Raw genomic sequence first — 20695 nt, forward strand, 5'->3', positions numbered from 1 at the left:
TCCAATCGCCAACGTTTGAGCAACAGAGGTGTTTTGAGGTATATAACTAATCGGCTCCTCCTTCTGTTTTCCTTTTCTCCCATACTAGAAAACATGACACGAAAGAGTTCAGAAGCGCGAAAATAAAATAATGCATGTAAGATGAGCACATGAGCGGAAACGAGTAAGGGGGAGAGAACCATGCGGATGGGTTAATTTCAACGGAAATGAAAAGCATGCAAAAAATTATGAAGCGAAAGAGAACTTACAAACCGAGATCGTAGAACATTCACCACCGACTTCTCAGTCGCGCCTCCATTCATATTGGTAGCATTTTCTGGAGCAATCACTGCAGTGACAGTATCGTTAGCGTCCGTTTTTCTTGAGGAAAATAGACCCATCGCCGCATAACGGTGTGACGTTAGACGGATATCGAAATGAACGGATGGCACTTCCTGCCGAAAAGAGACCTGAAAAGACAGTAGTAAAACAATTAGGGGTATCGGGGGAGAGGAGGGTGGGTGGGGAGCAGTAACGGGAACGTTGTGTTTGGTAACCCAATCAGGGACACGAGGATTGAAACATGCTCTCATGTAGTTTACGTTCCCGCCAGCCAGTGGCGGTTTAGCTTCTCCTCCCCCTCTCAGAGACTTTGGTAGCTTTGAAACCATCTTTCATTGAAACGCGAATCCGACAAATGACCCATGGCATCAGTACGATGCTACAGTGATGGTAAATCAGGAGTACTAGAGAAGGTCTGATGCGACAAAGCTTATTCACTATCTCTTCTCATTATAAAACTGACCCAATTGCCTCATCACTTGTCCAAAACCATCTGGAATGAAGAGACGACCCCCAATCCACTGCGGCAACTTCATGCGAATCGCCGAAGAGGCATATCTTTGATCCAACAAAATAAGTGACGCCCAATCCCCCTTGTGTCGTATCGCGCGGCCTACAAACCTTATCAGTTTTCTGCACCTAACCAAATCTGTGCCTATACCCACCGATGCTTTGATTCACAGAATTCATACACATGTTCTCGTACAACTCCGCGGCTGCATCCTTTTGTCCCTTCTCTCTCTTGAACCCCCTTCTCTCTTCTAGCTGTTTCACGTATTTCAATCGCTCTTTCAGCTCTGGGGATCCTAGATTAGCGAAAGGAAGTCCAATGACTATTACTGCTCGTGCCAAGTCGTCACTAAAGTTCAATCCTTCGGAAAGTTTCGCTCCTATCACGGCGAAGAGAATCGCACCCTTCTTATTGACGGGTGGCGTAGTCTGTCGTATACGATATTTGAATAGATTCAATCAGTTAGGGAGTATAACCACTCACGGCAGCTGCTGCATATTCACCCAGTACACGCTCCACGTCGGTAGACCCGTCAGGCTCAAAGAACACCTAACATTTTTTAATATAAGCTTGAAAATTTTCTGGAAATAAGCATATCTCACTTCTCGCTTCGCGGAGAACCTATCTAAAGTTCCACCTGCCTTCCACACGCTCTTCGCGAATTTGAGAAAACTATAAGATGGAAAAAACACCACAACTCCAGCCGGTATAACGTTAGCAAAATTTAGTAAGATTTGTCCCAGCTCAGCAACCTATTTTGAATGATCATCAGAACACATATGAGAAAACTCGAATTCTAGAATAACGTACCACATTAGGATCTCCCTGTTTGTCCGCTTTATATTCGAGGCTACCACCCCGCGGACTTTTCGTCACCACAAGGGCTTGCAGATTCTTCTCAGGTATTACGTGACCACATGAAAAAGTTCTGATACGCTCAAGAGCATGAGAAAATAGCTGGCTGACGACATCAGACATCTACGTCAACAGGTCAGATTTGTTTGAGATGATCACCAAAATATATATTCACTGGTGACATGGTTCCTCCAGCAAGAATAACAGATCTAGCTTCATCCACAACGTCCATGAAATTAGGTGCAGGATTCAAAAGCTGATATTTGATTTCCACCTGTTCTTGACCTTGTTTTCCGAATAGAGCAAGGGTCACTCGACCATCTGAAAAAGTCTGTCGACGACGCAAACACCAATGAGAAAAGGATTTATCAATTACCATCATTAGTATTCGTCAAAGAAACCATAAAATCTTCCACCACGTGCAAGGGAGGAATCTGTCCCTTCCTCTTTTGTCGAGAAGTAAAATCTGTTTTGCCTGTGAAAAAACAATTTGGAATGAATGAAACGCCAACGCGCCTGAGCCTGACTCCTTGTCTGTCTCCTTATCAGCATAACCAGATATTTTGCGTGCAATCTAAAATAGGTGAGAGACCTAAATAATAACAAATGGCCGTTGAGTTCTTACCTTGCTCTCCTTCAAATACTGTCCTATTTCTAGTAGATTGATACCGGCTGCTTTTCTTCCCATTTGATCCAGAAGTTCAGCAAGAGTTAATACCTCCAATCGTTCTGCACTTCTACTCGTACTAGACAAGTCATTGCACTGTTTTTCTTTCCATTGAATGAGCGTCTTTTTAAGGGCATCCAGAAATACCACAAGACGCTTCAGATGAACCAAATTTCTTGCTGAAAGTCTCATTCGAAACTTGGACAAATAAGCGCATACTTGTCGCAGAGAAACATCGAGTATATGATAGGGAAGGTGAGTGGTGGATAAAGAAAGAAGGGTAGGTATCAAATCTGTCAACGCGATGTATGAGTGCAACTTGGAAAGATCAGCAAGACTTACTATGAGCTTCATCGATCACAACTATCTGGTCCCTGAGGTCGATTCCTAGGGCTTCTCGCGCGGATTTTTGCAGTAGCAGATTATAGGGAAGCGTGACCAACTAGCGCCAGTATCAGTAGAAAGATCTGACTCAGATATATGTTCTAATACTTCGGCCTGAGGGATCGCGTGACGAGAACCAAAGTAAGGACAGGTGTCGGCCATTCGGCCTACCTCCGCCAAATCTTCGATATCTTTGGGTGCAGCTAATATTTGGTCTCTGAAGTCGATTATTTTAATATCTTCCCCAGGTGGAGGCAAGTATGGACAGCGTTGGTCTCCCTTTTCTAGTATGGTCATTCGCACGAAGCACATGAGAGACCGTGAACATGTTCTCACCGCTGAGCAACTCTCTGCAGGCTTCGTCGAGGTCGCGTGCTTTGCTTCGCAGTTCATCGTTGATACATAGCTGTTTCCGAGAACCTAACGCTACTACGCGCGTTGTGGTACTGTCAACATCATGGAGGACATCTGCTCCTCTTTTTTGCGGGACAGAGGATGGATGCAGATCGATGACAGAAACTGCCTGAGATAGTTTAATCTTGCGCAACTCTGGAAGCACCTGGGACAACTGGGAATGTGTCCGCGATGCGTAATAAATTTTTGTGCATATGGTTTCTTCATCGAGCCGCGATGGATTGTCCACCCTGCAAAGTTAACAGACTGTTGGTTTTTGATCCTCAGATATGTCGTACCTACTCATCAGGGCTCGAAGTTCTGGGGATATATAAATTTCATCCTCATTCTCGCTCCTACGATCATCGTCAGGAAGGAAATTGTCATCGTCCTCTTCGACGACGTCTTTGTCCCGAGATCTTTTTTCTTTCAGGTTGTCTCCGCCCCATTTCTAAAAGACAAACGTTATAAGTGCATACAAACCCAAAGAAGATATGTGGTCCGCACAGCCCTCTTGAGAACTCGCGCGTGAGCCTTCCGTCGCATGAGTTCTTCCCTCTTCCTAGCAGCCAAGAGCCTTTCTTGGTAATCCTGTTCTTCGGCTTCCAATTGTCGCTTGATTCTTTCCCGTGTTTGCTCGACCACCCAGTCCTTTACTTTTCGATTGATTAGGAGGTTATAGCATGCATGAGAGAACGGCTACCATTGGTTGTGTTTTCGCCACCGAGCATTTCCTTGACCTTTCCTTTCCGCGCACGATTCTTTTCATGTTCTAGCCAGGTCAGCGTGGCAGTCAATAGGCTCAAGGTTTTTCCCTATTGAGTCTTAGAGTGAAAACATATATACACATCGGACGCGTACTGTTCCCGTGGGACTTTCCACAATGGAGATGCAGCGGCTTTCGATGGCGTCGTAGAGGTGACGCATGAGATCAGTCTGTATTGGGTATGGGGGGTCATATGGGAATGCAGGGAAGACATCTGGGGTCTCAAGGTAGAGGGCCATGGTAGAGCTTAAACGCGGAGGGTCCCATTAACATGCAGTCACGTGTGCTAGGAAAACTACTACGTCATGGGGGGACGAAGGGAGAGCAAGAGAGTATTGAAAGACACGGCGAGGTTCCAGCGGCGGCCGCTTGCAGTCGAGGACTGGTCGAGCGCAAGACGGGCCAATCACAGCAGCGATGTCGACGATCACCCAGCCATCGCCAGCCCCGATGCAAGTCCTTACTCACGAGCAGTCATCGCCCCTGATCACCCAAAGACACCCGCCAGCCGCGGATCTTTTCCTGTCAAAGATGTTGTTACACAAGCAATACAAATGAAAGACTCCTCTCCGGAATTGCGCAAGTCCTGTCGGTCGTCCAGCCGCTATACATTCTCACTGGGGGTGATCATAAAAAAGTGGATGCAACGAGCCATATCTCTATGCATAATCCTCCCTCCCTTCGCCACCTGGTTGTCCATTGGTTCGACGTCACTGGGGATAGAGGCCCTTCAAGTATTCCTCTGCCACCCTGTACTCTTTCTGCACTCTCGTCAGGAGTTTGCCTATGCGCAAGAGAGCCTCTTTCTTATCAAGGGTCGAACTGGCCTCTTCATCACGTAGATTACCATAATTTTGGATCTGTTCGCACGAGCTTTGGACCTTGCTCACTCCCAGGGCAGCAGACGATCCTTTCAGGAAGTGGCCGAGAGATGAAAGCTCGCCGACATCCTCCCTTCGGCTACCGAGATGGCGCAGATGAAGTTATGTACGAGAGCAGGGACCGTGAATTAGGACGTACAAGGCATCATCCATCCGACCAAATGTTTGCTCTGCTTGGATAAAGAAAGCATAGACCATTTCTCGTGAAAACTCATCGCCGTCTTCATCGTCCAGTTCGCGAATCTGATTGAGGACCTCCATGTCTATGATGTCGGTCAAGGATGGGACCTGATGACATGTTCAAACAAGCTGCATAAAAAGAGGGCCAGCCAGACTCACTTCTTTGGGATCTACTGGTGCCAACTCCTGTTCCGAGCGTGAAGCGGGATCAGGTTCGGGCTTGAGCCCTCCCGGTTTTTTGGCCGAGGGTGAGTCGGGCGTGGGCTCCGATCTGTCGAGCTTGTGGGGCTCTGGCTCGGACGGTGAGCTGGGGGGTGCGGGCTTCTTCTCTGGTCGGGGGGAGGTGGGGGGCTTGTGCTGGGGGGGTATAGAGGGTGGCGGTGAGGGGGAGGCGGGGTCAGGGAGCTTTGTACAGGGAGGAGGGCTGCGTTTGCGGGAGAGGGGGTCATCGAGGAGGGGGATGTGGACGGGTCGGGGACGCTCGGCAGTGGCAGGCATGGGGTGGATGGAAACAAGAGAAGAGCTGATTATCAATAGCAACACTCTCAGCGCTGCACGCCTGCTTCGGTTCATGCCGACAGACGTCATCTGCCCATGTGATCGACACTACTATACACGGCTAGCCACTATACGATCCCTTCAGCACCCATCTCCGCTATCCGTTCCGCAGAATATCCCAGTTCCGCCAGCACCTGCACACATCAGTCTATTCGTCCGTTCACTGCTCCCACTAGCCTCACCTCATTCGTATGCTCTGAAAGCCAGGGCGGTGGCCGGCGCACAGGCATCCGCTGCCCGTTGTATGAAACTGCCGGTGCAACCAGCTTGACCTTCCCAGCCCGGGGATGCTGTCATATCACACATTATGTGCAGAATCAAACACGTTTTCCGCTACTTACTTCAACATCAACAGTCACTTGGCGGGCAACGGCCTAAAATAACTCGACCCCAATCAGTATCGTCCATGCCTTCGGCTCCACGCTGCTTGCAGGGTGCAAAACCCCCTACTCACCTGCGGGTGCTCGAATGTCTGTTGAATATTATTGATAGGTCCAAAAGGTATACTGCTCAAGCCCCGTCCAGTTTAATTTCCGCCCGAGAGAATGCAAACCTTACCCAAGCCCTGTCATCTTTTTAAGCCAATATTCACGATCGTGTTGCTTCAACTTGTCTGTGATGATGTGTGTGAGTTCCACTCGATTCTGGACCCGTACACCATTGTCCTGGTATTTAGGATCGGTGGCAAGCGACGGATCCTCCAGTACTTTCTCTGCCAATAATTTAAACTGATCATGATCAAGCCGTCAAAAAATTGACCCTCATGACTGGGACAACTCACCTGCTTATTGTTTCCAACGCCGATCATGAGGAATCCCTCTTTGCAAGGGAATACCTCATAAGGAACAACAGATGGATGCGCAGTTCCATAACGCGAAGCTTCTTGCCCCGCAATAAGATAATTGGACGCAATATTCGCGAGCCCTGCAATCTGGCGCCACGAGGTTACAAAAACCGATAACGTTACAAGTCTACATAGCCCACGTACCTGAGTCTCAAACAAGTTGCAATCAATCCAGAGTCCTTTTCCCGTCTGTTGGCGTGACAAAAGTCCCGCCATGATGGCGCCATGAGTATATAGACCAGTCGCAATGTCAGTTGCCGCTACTCCAACTTTGACAGGAGGACGATCCGGTTCCCCTGTACTTTTAGGACCACAATACCGATATCAGCTCCAAATAATCAGGGGGTTAGAAATTACACATATGTCCCACATATGCATCAGTCCAGCCTCCGCCTCAATGATCACATCGTAACCCGCAGCCTTTCGATATGGACCCGTTTGGCCGTAACCTCGTGTAATAGGAGCATTATTATTATGTACGAACACAAAATGGTAAACGCAACATACCTGTAATCGAAGCATAGATCAATCGTTCATTAAGTCGTTGACAGTCTTCCCACCCCAGACCCATTGAAGCCAACTTCCCGGATACAAAGTTTTCGACCAACACATCAGAACGTTTAACCAATTCCCGAATGATTTCGATGCCTTCAGGTTTCTTCAAATTGACTGTGATAGAACGTTTGTTGCGGTTAACTGCAAGGAAATACGCCGACTCAGGTGGAAGGTGGCTAGACGAGTCTGGAGCTTCATTCAGCAGAGGCGCGGAAGGAGGATGCCACGTTCCTAGATATGGCTGAATAATTAGGTTTTCCTATTGAGCAGGATAACTCATACGTGTATCATCGCCCTTTGAGACTTCCTCAACTTTGATTACATCGGCCCCCAAATCGGCCAGAAGCATCGTCGCCGTAGGACCAGCAAGTACACGTGTCAGATCCAAGATCTTGAGGCCTTTGAGGGGTGGAGGAATTCCGGGTCCATAAGGATAAGCATGTTGAGATGATGGAGGAGCAGTTTCGTAACGTCTCAACGTCAACACTGTTGGCTTCCTCGGGTTCAGAAATGTCCTTCGGGACAGTGGTCCGACATAACGAGACTTTGACGCGCAAGTAAGAAAGGACATGGCCTCTCGCGTCCAAGGTACCGTGGAAATGGTTGAGATGCAGGGCCGACGAGGTTTCCGGGTTATGCAGATGCCGGCAGTAATTTTATTTTGGTCGAGATTGAGAAATAGAAATGATGGATATAAAGTCCTATACGTGTTTAGATGAGCAGGTGACGCTTCATTGTATAATTCTAGGTCGAATCCACTGCACCGGCCAGTCGACAACTGCGGCGGCAATATAATTTGTCAACAAAACAAAAACAACAATAGGAACACAAATGGAAATGGAAACAGATAAAGTGACATGTGAGAGATTCAAACAACGAGCCATGGATTGAATGGCAAAATATACAGATACAGGCCAAAAATAAAAATAGACTGGGAGTACTGAGCCCTTTTTCCGATAGGGCATTTATCGATGCCTCAGCGGTTTTCGGCTTTGAAATGTTGAACCCGGCAGACGTTCTAGAACCATTGATATACATCAACACGGAAGGAATTATTGGTATTTATTTCAAGCGCGTTTAACCGTCATCAACGCGTCAATGACTACGTCTATCCAACCTGCCGGCCCCCCCTTTTTTTTTGGTTCTATCAAGGCCTAGCTAGCCCCGAAGATGTCAATATTCAATAAGAAATGACGGCCCAACTTCTTACCCCAGAAGCACGACCATGTGGCATTATGTGTCCTAGCATGTTCTAGATAGGTCCTCCTGGTTCCTTCCTTCGAAAAGTACTTCTTCGAAGGCCTTCAGCTCTTCATCGATCATCCACCAATTCACGGTAGCGCTCCTGCGAAGCACCCGATAAGCTAAGAATACAATATATAAACCACGCAACCCGAAAGCCGAAATGTATTCTCGAAGTGTACAATATTTTGATCGACACCGATCGATGAGTAGGCTTGTTTCTTCCGATTACTTCCCTTTTGCGGAAGCTTTTAATCGTTCAATCGCCTGACACTTACTATCGATAGGATTTCAGAATCGAACACGCTGTAGTTCTGCCTGCGGCAGTTACTATCTCCACGTCAAGAGTTGGGAATCTCTTAATTCTTCGGAGGTCTGGACTCTGGAGCTTTGGCTATGATTCAGCAGAGCCATTATGACATGGAGCTGCATTTTCATTCTTGTCGCAATTCATCTCTGTACTAGCAAGTCCCACCCATCCCAATTTGCTAAAGAACACTACTCGTCAGACCACTTAAAAGTCTAAAATAAGGGACTCGCGGTCGTCACCTGACAATGGCAACAGTCCAGATAATCGATCGTATAATCTTGATCTTCTGAATGGCGGTTAAGACTGCGATAATCACTGGTGCATCTTCAGGTAGGTATAACCGGAAGCGTACTCACGACATCTAAGCTAAGGCATACATCTTCCAGGCATTGGGAGAGCTTCAGCAATTGCACTATCAGAAGCGGGTTGGAATGTCGTATTGATAGCTCGTCGAGTCAATGAGCTACGAGAGACACAACAGTTATGCAAACGCCAAGACCGGGACCCACTGGTGCTACCTGGGGATGTGACAGATGAAGAATTCGTTGTCAAGTCTTTCCAACTGGCATTCTCCACCTTTGGTGAGCTCACCAAGTGAAGTCGGTTGGCTATGTGGTTCATATGCCACGAAAACTTCTGTCTCTAGGACGAATCGATCTTCTCTTCAATGTGATTGATAAGTCTCAATTCGGCTCGCATTTGCCGGTATCTATTGGATCTCATCGATGGTACAGAATGCTGGCATATCTCCTGGAGCGAACCCGATAGAATATACCTCTTTGGAAGAGTTCCGTCAAGTTCTTGATGTGAATCTAGTCGGCCCTTTTCTATGTACCCGGGAAGCTGTCAAGATTTTCAAAGGGCAACAACCCCCTGGAGGTGAGCTTTTCACACTCCACGCCACGGGCAACAAACCATCCGACTCTTTCAGGACGCATTATCAACAACGGATCACTCTCTGCACATGTACCCAGACCCCACAGTGCCCCCTACTCAACAACGAAGCATGCGATATTAGGTCTCACCAAATGCACCGCACTAGACGGACGATCAAATAATATTACCTGCACTCAGATCGACATTGGCAAGGGGGTTTGCTGACATATACCTCTTCTCTCTACTGACCCCTGCGTATTCAGGAAACGCGGAAAGTGCAATGACCGGCAAGTTTGATGCTGGGGCTCTTCAGCCCGATGGGCGGCTCATCCCTGAGCCGCGCATGAACGTCCAACATGTAGCCAATACAGTAGTTCACATTGCCGGTCTTCCCAATGATGTGACAATGCTGGAAGTCAACATAATGTAAGCATGTCTCCGTAGCGGTTTGTGCGCCTTAACATACATGCTTTAGGGCAGCGGGTATGCCATTCGTCGGACGAGGATAATAAAAAGCAGATTGGCCCTCGAAATATCAATTAAGTATATGGTGTACAGGCATGGAAAAATAAACGGAACATTGGCCAAGTGTGAATGTAATATGTCTCAAGTGGGCAATGAGCTACTGGCACCAACAGCCTTTGGCATCTTTTTGTCCCCGGTTGCAAGTTGTTCGAGATCCGCAGGTTTGAAGTAATGCGGGGCAACTAATAAGATATATCATCAGTCACACAGGTTAGTCTTGCCTATATCCTTACATACCTTCAAGGAGCCATGTTGGTTTGATCTCCATTACTTGCCTGTGGGGCAAATTAGAACAAAAGGGGCTGAAGATTCATGGGACATACCTCATGTATGATTTGGTTGTCATTACCAATTCATAATACAATACAGTCTTTACAGGTGGCTGGGCCTGGAATAAACTTGACGAGGGATGAATGTAAACGGTATGGTTGGTTTTCAGGGTTCGGTAAGAATCTCCACTCTTCTGCAACTGTGCCTGTTTAGAAGGAATCGTAAGTTTCGAGAAGCTTGCCAGGAAATGGAAATGAAATACCGTGTTGTAGAAATAACCGGAGGTGATTGCTTTCTGTACTGGCGTGATATCATTCGAGTTGATGTTTGACTCGATCACAACTTCCACTCGTTCACACAGGCCAGCTAACTGATCACGAATATCTCGCGCGCGGCTTAGACTCTTGAACTGGAGGAACTGTTCATAACAGAACTGCTGCGAATAATTTGTTTCCGCCCATTGCTCCCACACGTTGAGAAGTGTGAAGTGATCTCCCCCTGGTCGCATGAAATTTTGCCTTGCTTGATCCGCGTGTAATTTCTTGTCCTTTGGTCTGTAGAACAAAGAACCAGACTCTGAAAGCATGGCGATGATCGTGAGGACCTGGAAAGGGCCTTTAGCCAATGCAAAACTACGATCCCCAATTTGACTCACCTCGTCAGTACATCCATATTGCTCGCTCGAGATGATGGCCTTGGATAACATGGGGTCTACGGGGAACTCGGCCATTCGTCGACCCAGCTTCGTTAGTTCTCCGCGGTCGTTCAGCGCTCCTAGAGCATACAACATCTCTAGTGCCCTCATCAACGTCTCTCCTGGCGGAGGATCAAGAAATTCAAACCCGATAAGGTCATTGATACCCAAGGATTTGAGAAGAAGAACCACCATTCCCAAATTAGTTCTCTGAATCTCAGGAACTGTATGCTCCTCCAATTCATTTGAGAAAGCCCACTTCGTGTATAGTCGGAACGATTTTCCGGGACCCACTCTTCCTGCACGTCCTGCACGCTGGTTTGCAGATGCACGCGAACACTACATATATCGAGATGAGATGACGTGTGATAGTGATAAGAAGGCTCTACTCACGGGCACTACTATGAGTGAAGACATTCCCGTCCGTGGATTGTAAGAGTTTTGCTTCACAAAGCCGGGATCAATCACAAAGACAACACCATCGATAGTGATAGACGTTTCAGCAATGTTGGTAGCGAGAACGACCTTTCTGGCACCTGGTGGTGTCGGCTCGAAGATTTTGGCTTGCATTTCACTAGGGAGGTTGGCGTAGATAGGACATATGATGAGCTCCGCAATTTTGTTCCCTAAGGCACGAGCGGTCTCCTGTAAGTTTTCGTGACAAGCTTCAATTTCTTCTTGTCCCTATGCAAAGAAAAATTCAACCAATCGGAAGAATGCAGAAAACCAAGCCCTTACAGTAAGGAAAACCAAGACGTCGCCTTTTGGCTGCGACATATGTATCTGGAACACTGTCGTGATGGCAGCGTGGAGATAGTTCGCCTCAGGCTGAGGGGTGTAATGGATGTCGACAGGAAATTGGCGACCAGGAACTGTCAGAGGGTTAGATGTGTAAAGGATAGATAGAAGCCTTGAAGCTTACCATAGAAAGCGGGGGCATCATCAAAGTATGCACTGAACTTTTCAGCGTCTACAGTGGCCGAGGAAATTAGGAGACGTAGTTCAGGTCGAAAACGGGCAATATCCTGAGTGGAATTATCAAAAACCTGGCATGATAATACAGAAAATTTTACAAACCTTAACGAGAGCAAAAAGGATATCCGTACTAAGAGTCCGCTCATGTGCTTCGTCAATGATCAAAACCGAGTAGCTTGCCAAGTCAGGTTCTGTCAAAAATTCTCGAAGCAACATGCCGTCCGTCATATATTTGAGGACCGTCTTGTCACTGGTACAATCCTCAAATCGGATGGAATAACCGACTTCGTAGCCAACCTTCGTGCCCATTTCGTCTGCAACACGAGCTGCCACGGACATAGCAGCCACACGCCGTGGTTGCGTGCAACCAATTTTCTGTCCATTAGCCGTGAAACCAGCTTCATGCAAATATTGAGGTAGTTGTGTTGTTTTGCCAGAGCCAGTTTCCGCGACAACGATAAGAACCTGGTGTTCCCGGACGGCGTCGATAATATCTTGCTTGTATAGATATATCGGAAGGTTCTTGCGTGTGTCTTCGATGGTCTTAGCTGCAAAAATACGTCAATTTGAGAAAGTACGTAGAAAGAAAGAAGAAACATACCTCGTTTTTCAGCTTCCTCAATCTGCTTTTGTAACAACTTGTCTGCGGCACTCATATTAACACCAGGGAGGGAAGACTCCATTACGAATTTGATCGTCTGGCTTTCGTCGAAGACATATTCATAATCATCGACAATTTCTTTTTTGTCCAAAGCGCCAGTCTTGAAAGTGCTATTTTGCGTCTGGTGAGCTTCCCACTGGTCAACATCAGTCGTAAACTGGTCGTCCTTGGGTCTAGCATCCTCATATCGTTTATATAGCGCGTTTTCCTTCTTCTTCTTGTCGATCTTGCCCTGCTCCGTGATATAGTCCTCTGGTAATTGGTATCCATCCCACTTGTCGTTAATCTTTAGCCTCTCCTCGACTAACCGCAACAGCTCCTTTTTCCGTTCCAACTCTCTTCTTTCTTTTTTCGACACTTTCATCCCAGTGAACAGTGCCTCATCATCTGCAATCTCCTTCTTCAACAGTTCAATTTGTTGTATTTCACGTTTTGTCAAGTATTCTTGACGCGAATGTAGCCGTAGTGAGGGCATTGAAGCAGTACGCGCTTCAGCATCGTCAGCGAGTTGTCGTCGTTGTGCAGCCTCCGCAGCGGCACCGCCAGCTTTAGAAGATCGGTCTTCTACTATCTTTTTCGTTCTCTCCTTGTCACGTTCGCGCATTCGTTCGGCGAAAGCATCCCTATCCTTGAGATCATTCAACCGTTCCTTCTCCTTCTTCTCATCCTCATCCTCAAACTCCATGACTTCATCTTCTTGCTCATCCTTCTGTCCTTCAACATCTTCATCCCCCTTCCATCTCTTCCTCGCCTTCTCCTCCTCATCACTCTCCCATTCCTTTTCATCATAATCCCGTTTTCTCATATGCCTATCCTTCCGCCCACTGGCAGTATCTTTTTCCGAACGCTTCTCCTTAGATTTACTCGATTTGCGCGTCTCGACAACGTCATCCTTCGTCGTCGCTTCTTCCTCTAACAAAAAATCAAATTGCTGCGAACGAAGTGCTTTGGCTTCCTTCTCCGCTTGTTTACGAGCAACAGCATCCGTCGAATGTTTATGTTTGCGTTTACGAGGCGCACGACTAAACACCTCATTCACAAATCCCTGAGCTGCCGAATTGTTGGGTAAACCCACAGATGTCAACTTGTTAAAAAGAGCTTCCGCAGTTTTCTCAGAGGATGCTGAAAATGAAAACCTAACATTGAGGATTTTGGATGTGTAAATAAGGAAGAGGTGAGAAACATACCGGAAGCGATGACGAAGTCGATAGTTGTCCGATCCGCCATTCCGAAGTACTAGACCATAAATCATCAACACCCCCGAACGTGATAGCTACATAGAGTGTGTTTCAACTCACTGTAAGAACATTGTCGCTCACATACCGCTGAAGGTCGGACGCCATTAATGCTTGACTTTTGATAGTGGTAGGATAGTGGTGGTGGAACTCGAAGTTAGTGACTCGGTGGCTGTGCCACAACATGGGGTAATGGGGTTGAGTCAATGGTTCATAGATATTTTCATAGTAACTTGTATGTAAATTAAGTAGAAGATGATACATCAGGTATAGCCAAACCAGCTGCCTTTGCAATAGTGACGATCTTTTCTGCCTGAGGAAAGATATATGGGCGGTCGTTTCGTTCAACTGCAGACAACTTACCTGCTTGATCATGGGTGCATCAATCATTTCACCTTCTAAACCAATAGCTCCTTTCTCAGCTTCATGTGCAAGCTTCATCTGGTGTAATATCTTCGCTGCACGAAGAATTTCTGCACATAGATATTCAATATAACCCGTTAAATTCAAATTCCACGACTAATTTTACCTTTGGACGTAGGAACATATGTCGATTGGATGGTTTCAACCTGTGCAGGGTGGATAGCTTGCTATAATATCCACGATATGCGTCAAATTGGCATCAAAGCAAGAAATGAATATAACGCACTTTACCAGTGAAGCCAAGTTGCCTCCCATCAACGCACTCATCTTCAAGGACTTTCAAATCTTTATATTGCACACAAACCTGCCATCTCCCCATGAGCATTGCAGTTCCCCAAGGCAGAAGAGTCAGGATGTACCATGTCAATAGCATCTAGGCCAAACGCTTTCGCCGTAATAACAATCTGAGATCGAGTGTAAAGGAGTTCCCGTCTTGAGGGTGTTCTTACAATCGAAGTATCCGCACAATCTATGACACTTCATGTTTTAGTATCCCTATGAATTACGAGAAAGTTTACTCACAGTCCTCAGCAGCAAACTATACTCCACATAGGTCATTCTTTGTTGACAATGAAGAGAAGTTATGGATTCAGACGAACCAATAATGCACTCAAAACCCCGCCCATTTGAATTCCACCTTTCGAACTCCAGCCAGCTATCTTCTCAATATTAACCATTGCTCTAGCACTTTCAATACTTGGAATGATGTTCAAAACAGCTTCTCGTTCTGTATCCCTGTACAATTTAAAGACGATGTCTGAAACGCGATCCAAGTCCTGGGCACTATGAATTTTCGGAAGGATGAGGTTTGTTACATTTGGAAGGGATACCTGAGTGCAGATAAGAGGTTCATGATGACTTCCTTTGAGTAATGAGAGGACTTACGATAGCCTTCATGTCTTCCTCAAAATATGGTGTACTAATGTCATTAACACGTACGCCAACCCGGTCGTGATTCGAAATAGGATCTTTCTACATAACCCGCGGTGCCACCGGAGCAAGTCTCGTTAGGAATCAAAGCAGAAGATCGGGACAGGCGACTGACGCGTAAGAACTCCCTCAACCGTTCCCTGGCATTCGCTTTGTCCGCAGGGACAGGAGACACACTGTCCTCTAAGTCATACACAAACACATCAGATGGTGATGCTTTCGTTTTTTCAAGCATTCTGTCCGAGGATGAGGGAACATAGAGATACGACCGTTTGAGTGTCACTGGTGATATTGATGTCTGAGTCGCAAGGCCTCTGAAGTACAACTTCTTGATATTCTTGGCACCATTGCAAGAAAGGTAACATCGTGTGTTAGAGCGAAGAATAGAATGCATATCGCTAGAAATTGACGAAGGTTGATATTGAAGAGAAACAGAAGGTTCAAGGCATTATTCAATGATGAGAACAACTATTCGATTAAGTGTATAGATATACAAAAATAGAGTACGAAATGATAGCAAGTACAGAAAATCCTCCCCCCTATTTAAATGCAGAAAAAAATACGACATGATAAAAGCTAGATCAACTCGTCTCGTCAATATTCAGGATAACAAAGTCCCATAGCTAGTAATTCCTCGTCAGTCATGTCATCGGAGGCCTCCGGTAACAACATAGCTTCAATTTCTTGTATGTCTGCTTCTGATCGTCCAAAGCCATTGATTTTCTGCCATGAAGCTGTCGGCTCAATTTTACTCGTAGTCATGTTTTTGGGTGATGATGTAGATGAAGATTGGTGTGCCACGTCAATTGTACTTGAGGTGTCGTGGCCATTATAGGTGCTTAGTTGTGCCGTGACCTCGGATTGTGGTGCCGCAGAGGGAGTAGCTTCCTTCACTGGCGATGGCGGTGAGGCGGTGCGCAGTGCACCTGCTTCAACGACCTCGGCAGGAGAAATTCCAAGAGGATTATCCTCAGCAATTTCTTTTACGGCTGTTACACACTCAGGCAGGGGTTTCTGCGGCATGGGCTTGTCAAGTATAGTCGAAGTTTGACTTGGACTCCCTCGCTCTCCAACTTCTGAGGTTGCATTGGAAGATGTAGCAGGAACTAAGTCACTCTTCACTGGAGGCGTTGGGGGACGCAGATTGGGAGGAGATCCTTTTGGTAGATCATTTTGCACTGAGGAAGTAGGTTTTTGTGGCGCGGAGAGAGCATTTTGAATCCTCTTGAAGAAGCTGGGTGTAAGCAGAGGTGGGTTGGACAAAGGAAGATGACGAGGCTCGCAATTTTGATTCGGTTTGGGGCGAGCCTTCCACGAAAAGACCGGAGAACAGATGTCCACCTCATCAGATTGAGATGTGTTTTGAAACGCCTCATTGTAAATATGTTGTAGAGGCCCTGATGTCCTCCTGTCTTCATCCGGCAGGACCTCCGTTGTGTGTTTGTCGCTGGGAGATTCAGCTACCGGTGAAGCAGGCGATGATCCGATTTGAGGGGCAGGAAGTTCGGGCTGTTCAGAGGCATTAGCTGTATCTGTCGCGAAATCGCTTTCCTCTGGATGCAGTATTTCGATGGGCGGTAGGGAAGCTGCTTGCGAGTGGCCATTATTCACGGCTTTGGAATTAGGTTCCTCGTTATCGCTAGACAAGAGCACGATGACTTCGTCTTTCCGTGGGGCGCTCTTCCGACTCTTCCTAGGAGGCCTGGGGGCGACTTCACGGTCATCGGCGCAAAGGTCGATTACGTCGGTCAAGGACGATGTACGGCCGCGTTTGCGTTTGCGTTTGGGCGGAGAAGGATTCGGTTCGTCGTCCGATGTTAGCTCGATTGGTTCGGAAGCTGTCCATAGTCTTATCAAGGTCGTGTTGGGAGAAGGAGAGGCACGAGTGTACCTTTGGCGACACCGTTTGGACGCGGTCGGCGCCGCTTGTGCTGAGGGCGAGTAAAGAGGGTGGCATGGTCTGGGAGAGAGTCGGAGTCGGAGAGAGGCATCAGCGTTGAAATGGCATTGCGTCATTGCATCGTGTCCCTCCGCCATGTCTGCGCTGGGCTTGGCTGCCTCTCTGCCCAGCTGCATCCATGGGCGACGCATCCCCGTTCCTCCTCCACTCGCTCCAGCACAACAAGAGCTCCGTTCTCAGCTTGGCCGCAACCGACAAGTTCATCTTTTCTGGAAGCCAAACTGGCGACATCCTCGTCCGTGCCCTGCCAGCTTTGCCGCTCCCGTTCTGACGCTCCCTTCTAGGTATGGGATAAGCAGACTTTCTCTCTCAAGAACACCCTCCGTGGCCACACCGGCAGCGTCCTGGCCTTGGAGATCGCCAAAGACAAAGCATGGCTCTTCAGCTCTAGCGGTGCGTGCAGCTTCGGCCTCCATCCTTTTCCCGACTAATACCGCTTTCAGGCGATAGTACAGTTCGGGTATGCATCCTGTCGCCCATCCCATAGTATATGCTCAGTGTATGGCAGGTCTGGTGTACCAAATCCTTGTCGCCACTCTATGTGATCGTGCCTTATCTCGAGACATGCTCCGGCGACTTGTTCTCCCTTGCTTGGTCTTCAACCCGCCAGGTTTTGTTTGTGGGTTGTCAGAACACTTCACTCCAGTGGATCAGCTTCCGTTCACCATCAACATCGTCTCCTCCGGCAGAATCTACGTCGAGTGGAAAAACCACTCCCACCCATACATCCCGCCAAGCACACAAGTTCTTCGATAGCTATCCAATATATCAACGCAGACCTGCCGATGTCCATGCTTTCAATGTACTGCCCCGTCTCCATGGCCGCGATACACCAGACTTAGATCAAGCAGATATCACGCCTCCCCAGGCCTATTTTAGTATACCCGCATGCAACGTTATCGATTCCGCGCATTGGGGCTACATCTACTGTATGGCTATTCTCGACGACGAGGACGGCGTCCGACTTGCAACCGGTAGTGGAGACGAGGTTGTTAAAGTCAGTCTGCATGCCTTACCAAGACACTTCTCTTGACCCAGAACCTTTATTCCAGCTCTGGGATTGTTCAGCAGATCGTCCAAACCTGATCCACCAATTTTCATGTGAGCATGGGGCGGTTCTATCGCTGGTGGCCAAAGGCGACATCATTGCTGCTGGCTGTCAGGATGGATATGTCAAGGTGCTTGACCTTGAGACCAAAACGGCCATTCGCACCATCATTGTTCAAGAGGTATTTTTTTCGGCCTTTTTGATGACTGCTGGTTAATCTCTTCCAGGGTGTTGATATTCTGTCTTTGTCAATTTTTGACCAAGACTTATTCAGTTGCTCCGCCGATGGTCGTGTCAAGGTCATTTTGCTTCTATGGCGTTTTCTTGACCTTTACTCATTATCTCATTCCTTAGCGCTGGTCTTCAGCTTTCGATTGCATAGCTGAATGGGATGCACATACGAATATCGTACTGTCTTCTGTCGTAACACAGTTCCCGACCGGTGGAATTTGCCTCACAACTGGTGGCAGTGACTCCCAAATCAAGGTCGCTCACAAAACAGTCACAAGTTTCCAAGATGTTGATTCATCGCTCTCTAGGTTTGGGAAGTGTTCACCCCCAAGGTTGGACAACAATCTCTCCAGAACAGATTCAGTTCTTCTTCCACTCAACAACTCACTGGCTCCGTGCCGCGCAACCTTGTAGAAACCCTGTTTTATACCCTTTACAATTTTGTAGCCATACCAAGTGTGAGCTCACAACTGAAGCACAGAGAGGATTGTCGACAAGCCGGTGTGTGGCTGAAAAAGTATCTGTCCCAACTCGGTGCTCAGGCTACACTTGTGAGCGATTTTGCTTGTCTGTGAGACTCATACTCAGGGAAACAGCTTCCCACCGGTGAAGGTGGCAATCCGATTGTGCTAGGAACGTTCGAGGGTCGGAAGAGTGACAAACCAAAACCTCGTATTCTCTTCTACGGGTTCGTTTCTTCCTACTACCACTGTTTAGTCATTAACATCAAACGACCCGACTCATTAGACACTACGACGTCATTTCAGCTCCTCCAGAAGGCTGGGACTCTGATCCGTTTGTCCTGACGGGGAAAAATGGATATCTATATGGGCGGGGTGTAACGGACGACAAGGGCCCGATAATTGCTGTCGCATGTGCTGCAGCCGATCTCATCGCCCAAAGGGCCCTGGGCGTTGATCTGGTCTTCTTGGTCGAGGGTGAGGAGGAAGTGGGGAGTGCTCGATTCAACGAGACAGTAAGGAAGTACAAAGACTCGATTGGACACATTGATGAAATTCTTGTTAGGTGAGTCATGTAATCATTCTGGTGGTTGTTGCTCATGATCTATCTCTACAGTAATTCCACTTGGATCGCGGAAGATAGAGCTTGTTTGACCTATGGCTCGAGGGGTGTTATCCATTGTAGTATGGTTGTATGTCATCTCCCCGGCTCGGTATGGTACTGCGGCTGATCTTGGTCCTCAGATTTCGAACGATAAGCCAGATCTACATTCCGGTATTGAAGGTGGTGTCACAGTGGAACCAATGACCGACATGTTCGTCCATTTTACTCTTATATGCACACAAGGGTTGATCAATTTCTTCACCTGCAGGGTTCACCTCCTTGCAAAACTTAGAGACTGTAGTGGTCGCATTCTAGTACCTGGCTTCTGTTAGTGGTAGTTCATTCCAAGTCTCCACTCTTCCGGCTGACACTTGATGAAACCAGATGACTGTGTACAACCAGCCACGAAGGAAGAAGAAGAATTATATCAGTTACTGTCAGACGTGACTTGCAAACCCGCGTCACATTTACGTTCGAGATGGTGTGAACCGTCCTTGACGATTCATAATATTGAGATAAGTGGGCCTAAGAGTACGCTTTTGACTCGTGCTCAGCGCTTTGGAACTTACGATAAATGAAGATGCTACGATCATCCCCAGCAAGGTCAAAGCTCAAATTTCGTTGCGTATCGTGCCCAATCAGGACCTTGAGGTTATTGTTGCCTCTGTAGTCTCTTTTCTCAAAAAGACTTTTGACGGTTTCGAGAGTCCAAATAAACTCCAGGTTTGTCTCTTGGTTATTCAAACGAATGGTCCCCTTGACTTCTTTCCTCTCAGGTTGATGTCCAACATACAGCGAACTGGTGGTTGGGCGAAGTCGATTATGACCCTTACTTTAAGGCCTTGGAGAATGCTGTCGCAAAAGAGTGGGATATGGAACCATTGCGGATACGAGAGGGTGGTGTGAGTAACTCATCGACTCGTAATCTATTCGGATTGCTGACACAGGTTTTTAAATAGTCTATCCCTTCTGTTCCTTGGCTTGAGAAAGAGTTTAAATGCCATGCGCTGCACCTGCCTATGGGGCAGAGTTCCGTGCGTTTCCGACTCTACTACTTTTGTGATTCTCGCAATTAAACCTTCGTTTTTAGGACCAAGCGCATTTACCCAATGAGCGTATATCCCTGCTCAACTTACAAAAAGGAAAGGCAGTTGTAGAAAAGTTTTTGATTGAGGTTGCAAATGAAGGGTTCATATCCCAGATACCGAAGGATGCGTAGATCACGCGTTCGCTCTCTTCAAACATCACAAACGGAGATCTTATATCCAAGCTATTGAAAGGGTTTGTGTAGCCCACCCCATTTTTTTCTTGCTTTTATCCAACTTGTTTTCCTTG

General features: G+C 47.2%; 6 protein-coding genes across 6 annotated transcripts; 2 read left to right on the forward strand and 4 right to left on the reverse strand.

The window, feature by feature from the left end:
* Window positions 1–635: 635 nt before the first annotated feature.
* Hpt (histidine phosphotransfer protein) lies at window positions 636–5566 on the reverse strand. The gene is made up of 19 exons (XM_006462582.1): window positions 5396–5566; window positions 5118–5279; window positions 4918–5066; window positions 3993–4857; window positions 3829–3946; window positions 3639–3787; window positions 3431–3582; window positions 3075–3382; window positions 2847–3022; window positions 2697–2796; window positions 2313–2647; window positions 2200–2261; window positions 2064–2131; window positions 1863–2008; window positions 1643–1810; window positions 1435–1584; window positions 1316–1381; window positions 987–1260; window positions 636–934 (listed from the first exon to the last, which is right to left on the reverse strand). Exons 4-19 carry the CDS (start codon window positions 4134–4136, stop codon window positions 759–761), a joined length of 2592 nt encoding a protein of 863 aa, XP_006462645.1. The 5' UTR covers window positions 4137–4857; window positions 4918–5066; window positions 5118–5279; window positions 5396–5566; the 3' UTR covers window positions 636–758.
* On the reverse strand, window positions 5519–7495 carry AGABI2DRAFT_193757 (hypothetical protein). Its single transcript, XM_006462583.1, has 10 exons — window positions 7198–7495; window positions 6868–7146; window positions 6731–6809; window positions 6505–6661; window positions 6298–6447; window positions 6075–6244; window positions 5971–6022; window positions 5858–5890; window positions 5699–5806; window positions 5519–5650 (listed from the first exon to the last, which is right to left on the reverse strand). The coding sequence occupies exons 1-10, from the start codon at window positions 7484–7486 to the stop codon at window positions 5585–5587; spliced, it is 1383 nt and encodes a 460-aa protein (XP_006462646.1). The 5' UTR covers window positions 7487–7495; the 3' UTR covers window positions 5519–5584.
* Window positions 7496–8757: 1262 nt separating this feature from the next.
* On the forward strand, window positions 8758–9938 carry AGABI2DRAFT_179315 (hypothetical protein; the record flags this gene model as incomplete). The annotated part of the gene is made up of 7 exons (XM_006462584.1): window positions 8758–8797; window positions 8854–9048; window positions 9114–9136; window positions 9202–9346; window positions 9399–9551; window positions 9607–9769; window positions 9824–9938. Coding segments are annotated over 7 exons (834 nt in total), but the record flags the coding sequence as incomplete, so codon positions are not given.
* Window positions 9939–9949: 11 nt separating this feature from the next.
* AGABI2DRAFT_152085 (hypothetical protein) lies at window positions 9950–13695 on the reverse strand (the record flags this gene model as incomplete). Its single annotated transcript, XM_006462585.1, has 11 exons — window positions 9950–10050; window positions 10106–10143; window positions 10192–10343; window positions 10401–10742; window positions 10794–11171; window positions 11226–11516; window positions 11571–11704; window positions 11755–11857; window positions 11910–12355; window positions 12409–13590; window positions 13656–13695. The coding sequence occupies 11 exons, from the start codon at window positions 13693–13695 to the stop codon at window positions 9950–9952; spliced, it is 3207 nt and encodes a 1068-aa protein (XP_006462648.1).
* A 210-nt stretch (window positions 13696–13905) lies between these two features.
* On the reverse strand, window positions 13906–15464 carry AGABI2DRAFT_193761 (hypothetical protein). The gene is made up of 9 exons (XM_006462586.1): window positions 15172–15464; window positions 15012–15098; window positions 14726–14956; window positions 14649–14664; window positions 14486–14595; window positions 14353–14430; window positions 14233–14293; window positions 14067–14176; window positions 13906–14016 (listed from the first exon to the last, which is right to left on the reverse strand). The coding sequence occupies exons 1-9, from the start codon at window positions 15448–15450 to the stop codon at window positions 13948–13950; spliced, it is 1041 nt and encodes a 346-aa protein (XP_006462649.1). The 5' UTR covers window positions 15451–15464; the 3' UTR covers window positions 13906–13947.
* A 1465-nt stretch (window positions 15465–16929) lies between these two features.
* Window positions 16930–20679, forward strand: AGABI2DRAFT_179317 (hypothetical protein). Its single transcript, XM_006462587.1, has 18 exons — window positions 16930–17251; window positions 17301–17409; window positions 17460–17476; window positions 17525–18013; window positions 18069–18245; window positions 18292–18363; window positions 18419–18550; window positions 18604–18846; window positions 18892–18983; window positions 19043–19321; window positions 19373–19448; window positions 19501–19571; window positions 19629–19687; window positions 19745–19891; window positions 19941–20083; window positions 20137–20262; window positions 20320–20394; window positions 20451–20679. The coding sequence occupies exons 1-18, from the start codon at window positions 17135–17137 to the stop codon at window positions 20577–20579; spliced, it is 2553 nt and encodes an 850-aa protein (XP_006462650.1). The 5' UTR covers window positions 16930–17134; the 3' UTR covers window positions 20580–20679.
* Window positions 20680–20695: the final 16 nt, after the last annotated feature.

The sequence above is a fragment of the Agaricus bisporus genome, assembly GCF_000300575.1.
Source record: "Agaricus bisporus var. bisporus H97 unplaced genomic scaffold AGABI2scaffold_7, whole genome shotgun sequence".
NCBI lineage: Eukaryota > Fungi > Basidiomycota > Agaricomycetes > Agaricales > Agaricaceae > Agaricus > Agaricus bisporus.

What these genes read in the sequence shown, in the direction of transcription:
- Hpt (XM_006462582.1), bottom strand. Translation starts at nt 4,136, where the DNA reads ATGGCCCTCTACCTTGAGACCCCAGATGTCTTCCCTGCATTCCCATAT. An exon ending in CGCGAGTTCTCAAGAGGGCT is followed by an intron (nt 3,583 to 3,638) that starts GTGCGGACCACA and finishes TTTGTCTTTTAG; the next exon opens with AAATGGGGCGGAGACAACCT. An exon ending in TTCTGTGAATCAAAGCATCG is followed by an intron (nt 935 to 986) that starts GTGGGTATAGGC and finishes TAAGGTTTGTAG; the next exon opens with GCCGCGCGATACGACACAAG.
- AGABI2DRAFT_179317 (XM_006462587.1), top strand. Translation starts at nt 17,135, where the DNA reads ATGGGCGACGCATCCCCGTTCCTCCTCCACTCGCTCCAGCACAACAAG. An exon ending in GCAGTGACTCCCAAATCAAG is followed by an intron (nt 18,551 to 18,603) that starts GTCGCTCACAAA and finishes ATCGCTCTCTAG; the next exon opens with GTTTGGGAAGTGTTCACCCC. An exon ending in CCTCGTATTCTCTTCTACGG is followed by an intron (nt 18,984 to 19,042) that starts GTTCGTTTCTTC and finishes CCGACTCATTAG; the next exon opens with ACACTACGACGTCATTTCAG.
- AGABI2DRAFT_193757 (XM_006462583.1), bottom strand. Translation starts at nt 7,486, where the DNA reads ATGTCCTTTCTTACTTGCGCGTCAAAGTCTCGTTATGTCGGACCACTG. An exon ending in GATCTATGCTTCGATTACAG is followed by an intron (nt 6,810 to 6,867) that starts GTATGTTGCGTT and finishes CTATTACACGAG; the next exon opens with GTTACGGCCAAACGGGTCCA. An exon ending in AGACATTCGAGCACCCGCAG is followed by an intron (nt 5,891 to 5,970) that starts GTGAGTAGGGGG and finishes GAGTTATTTTAG; the next exon opens with GCCGTTGCCCGCCAAGTGAC.
- AGABI2DRAFT_193761 (XM_006462586.1), bottom strand. Translation starts at nt 15,450, where the DNA reads ATGCATTCTATTCTTCGCTCTAACACACGATGTTACCTTTCTTGCAAT. An exon ending in GGTTGAGGGAGTTCTTACGC is followed by an intron (nt 15,099 to 15,171) that starts GTCAGTCGCCTG and finishes CGGGTTATGTAG; the next exon opens with AAAGATCCTATTTCGAATCA. An exon ending in ATGCACCCATGATCAAGCAG is followed by an intron (nt 14,017 to 14,066) that starts GTAAGTTGTCTG and finishes ATCTTTCCTCAG; the next exon opens with GCAGAAAAGATCGTCACTAT.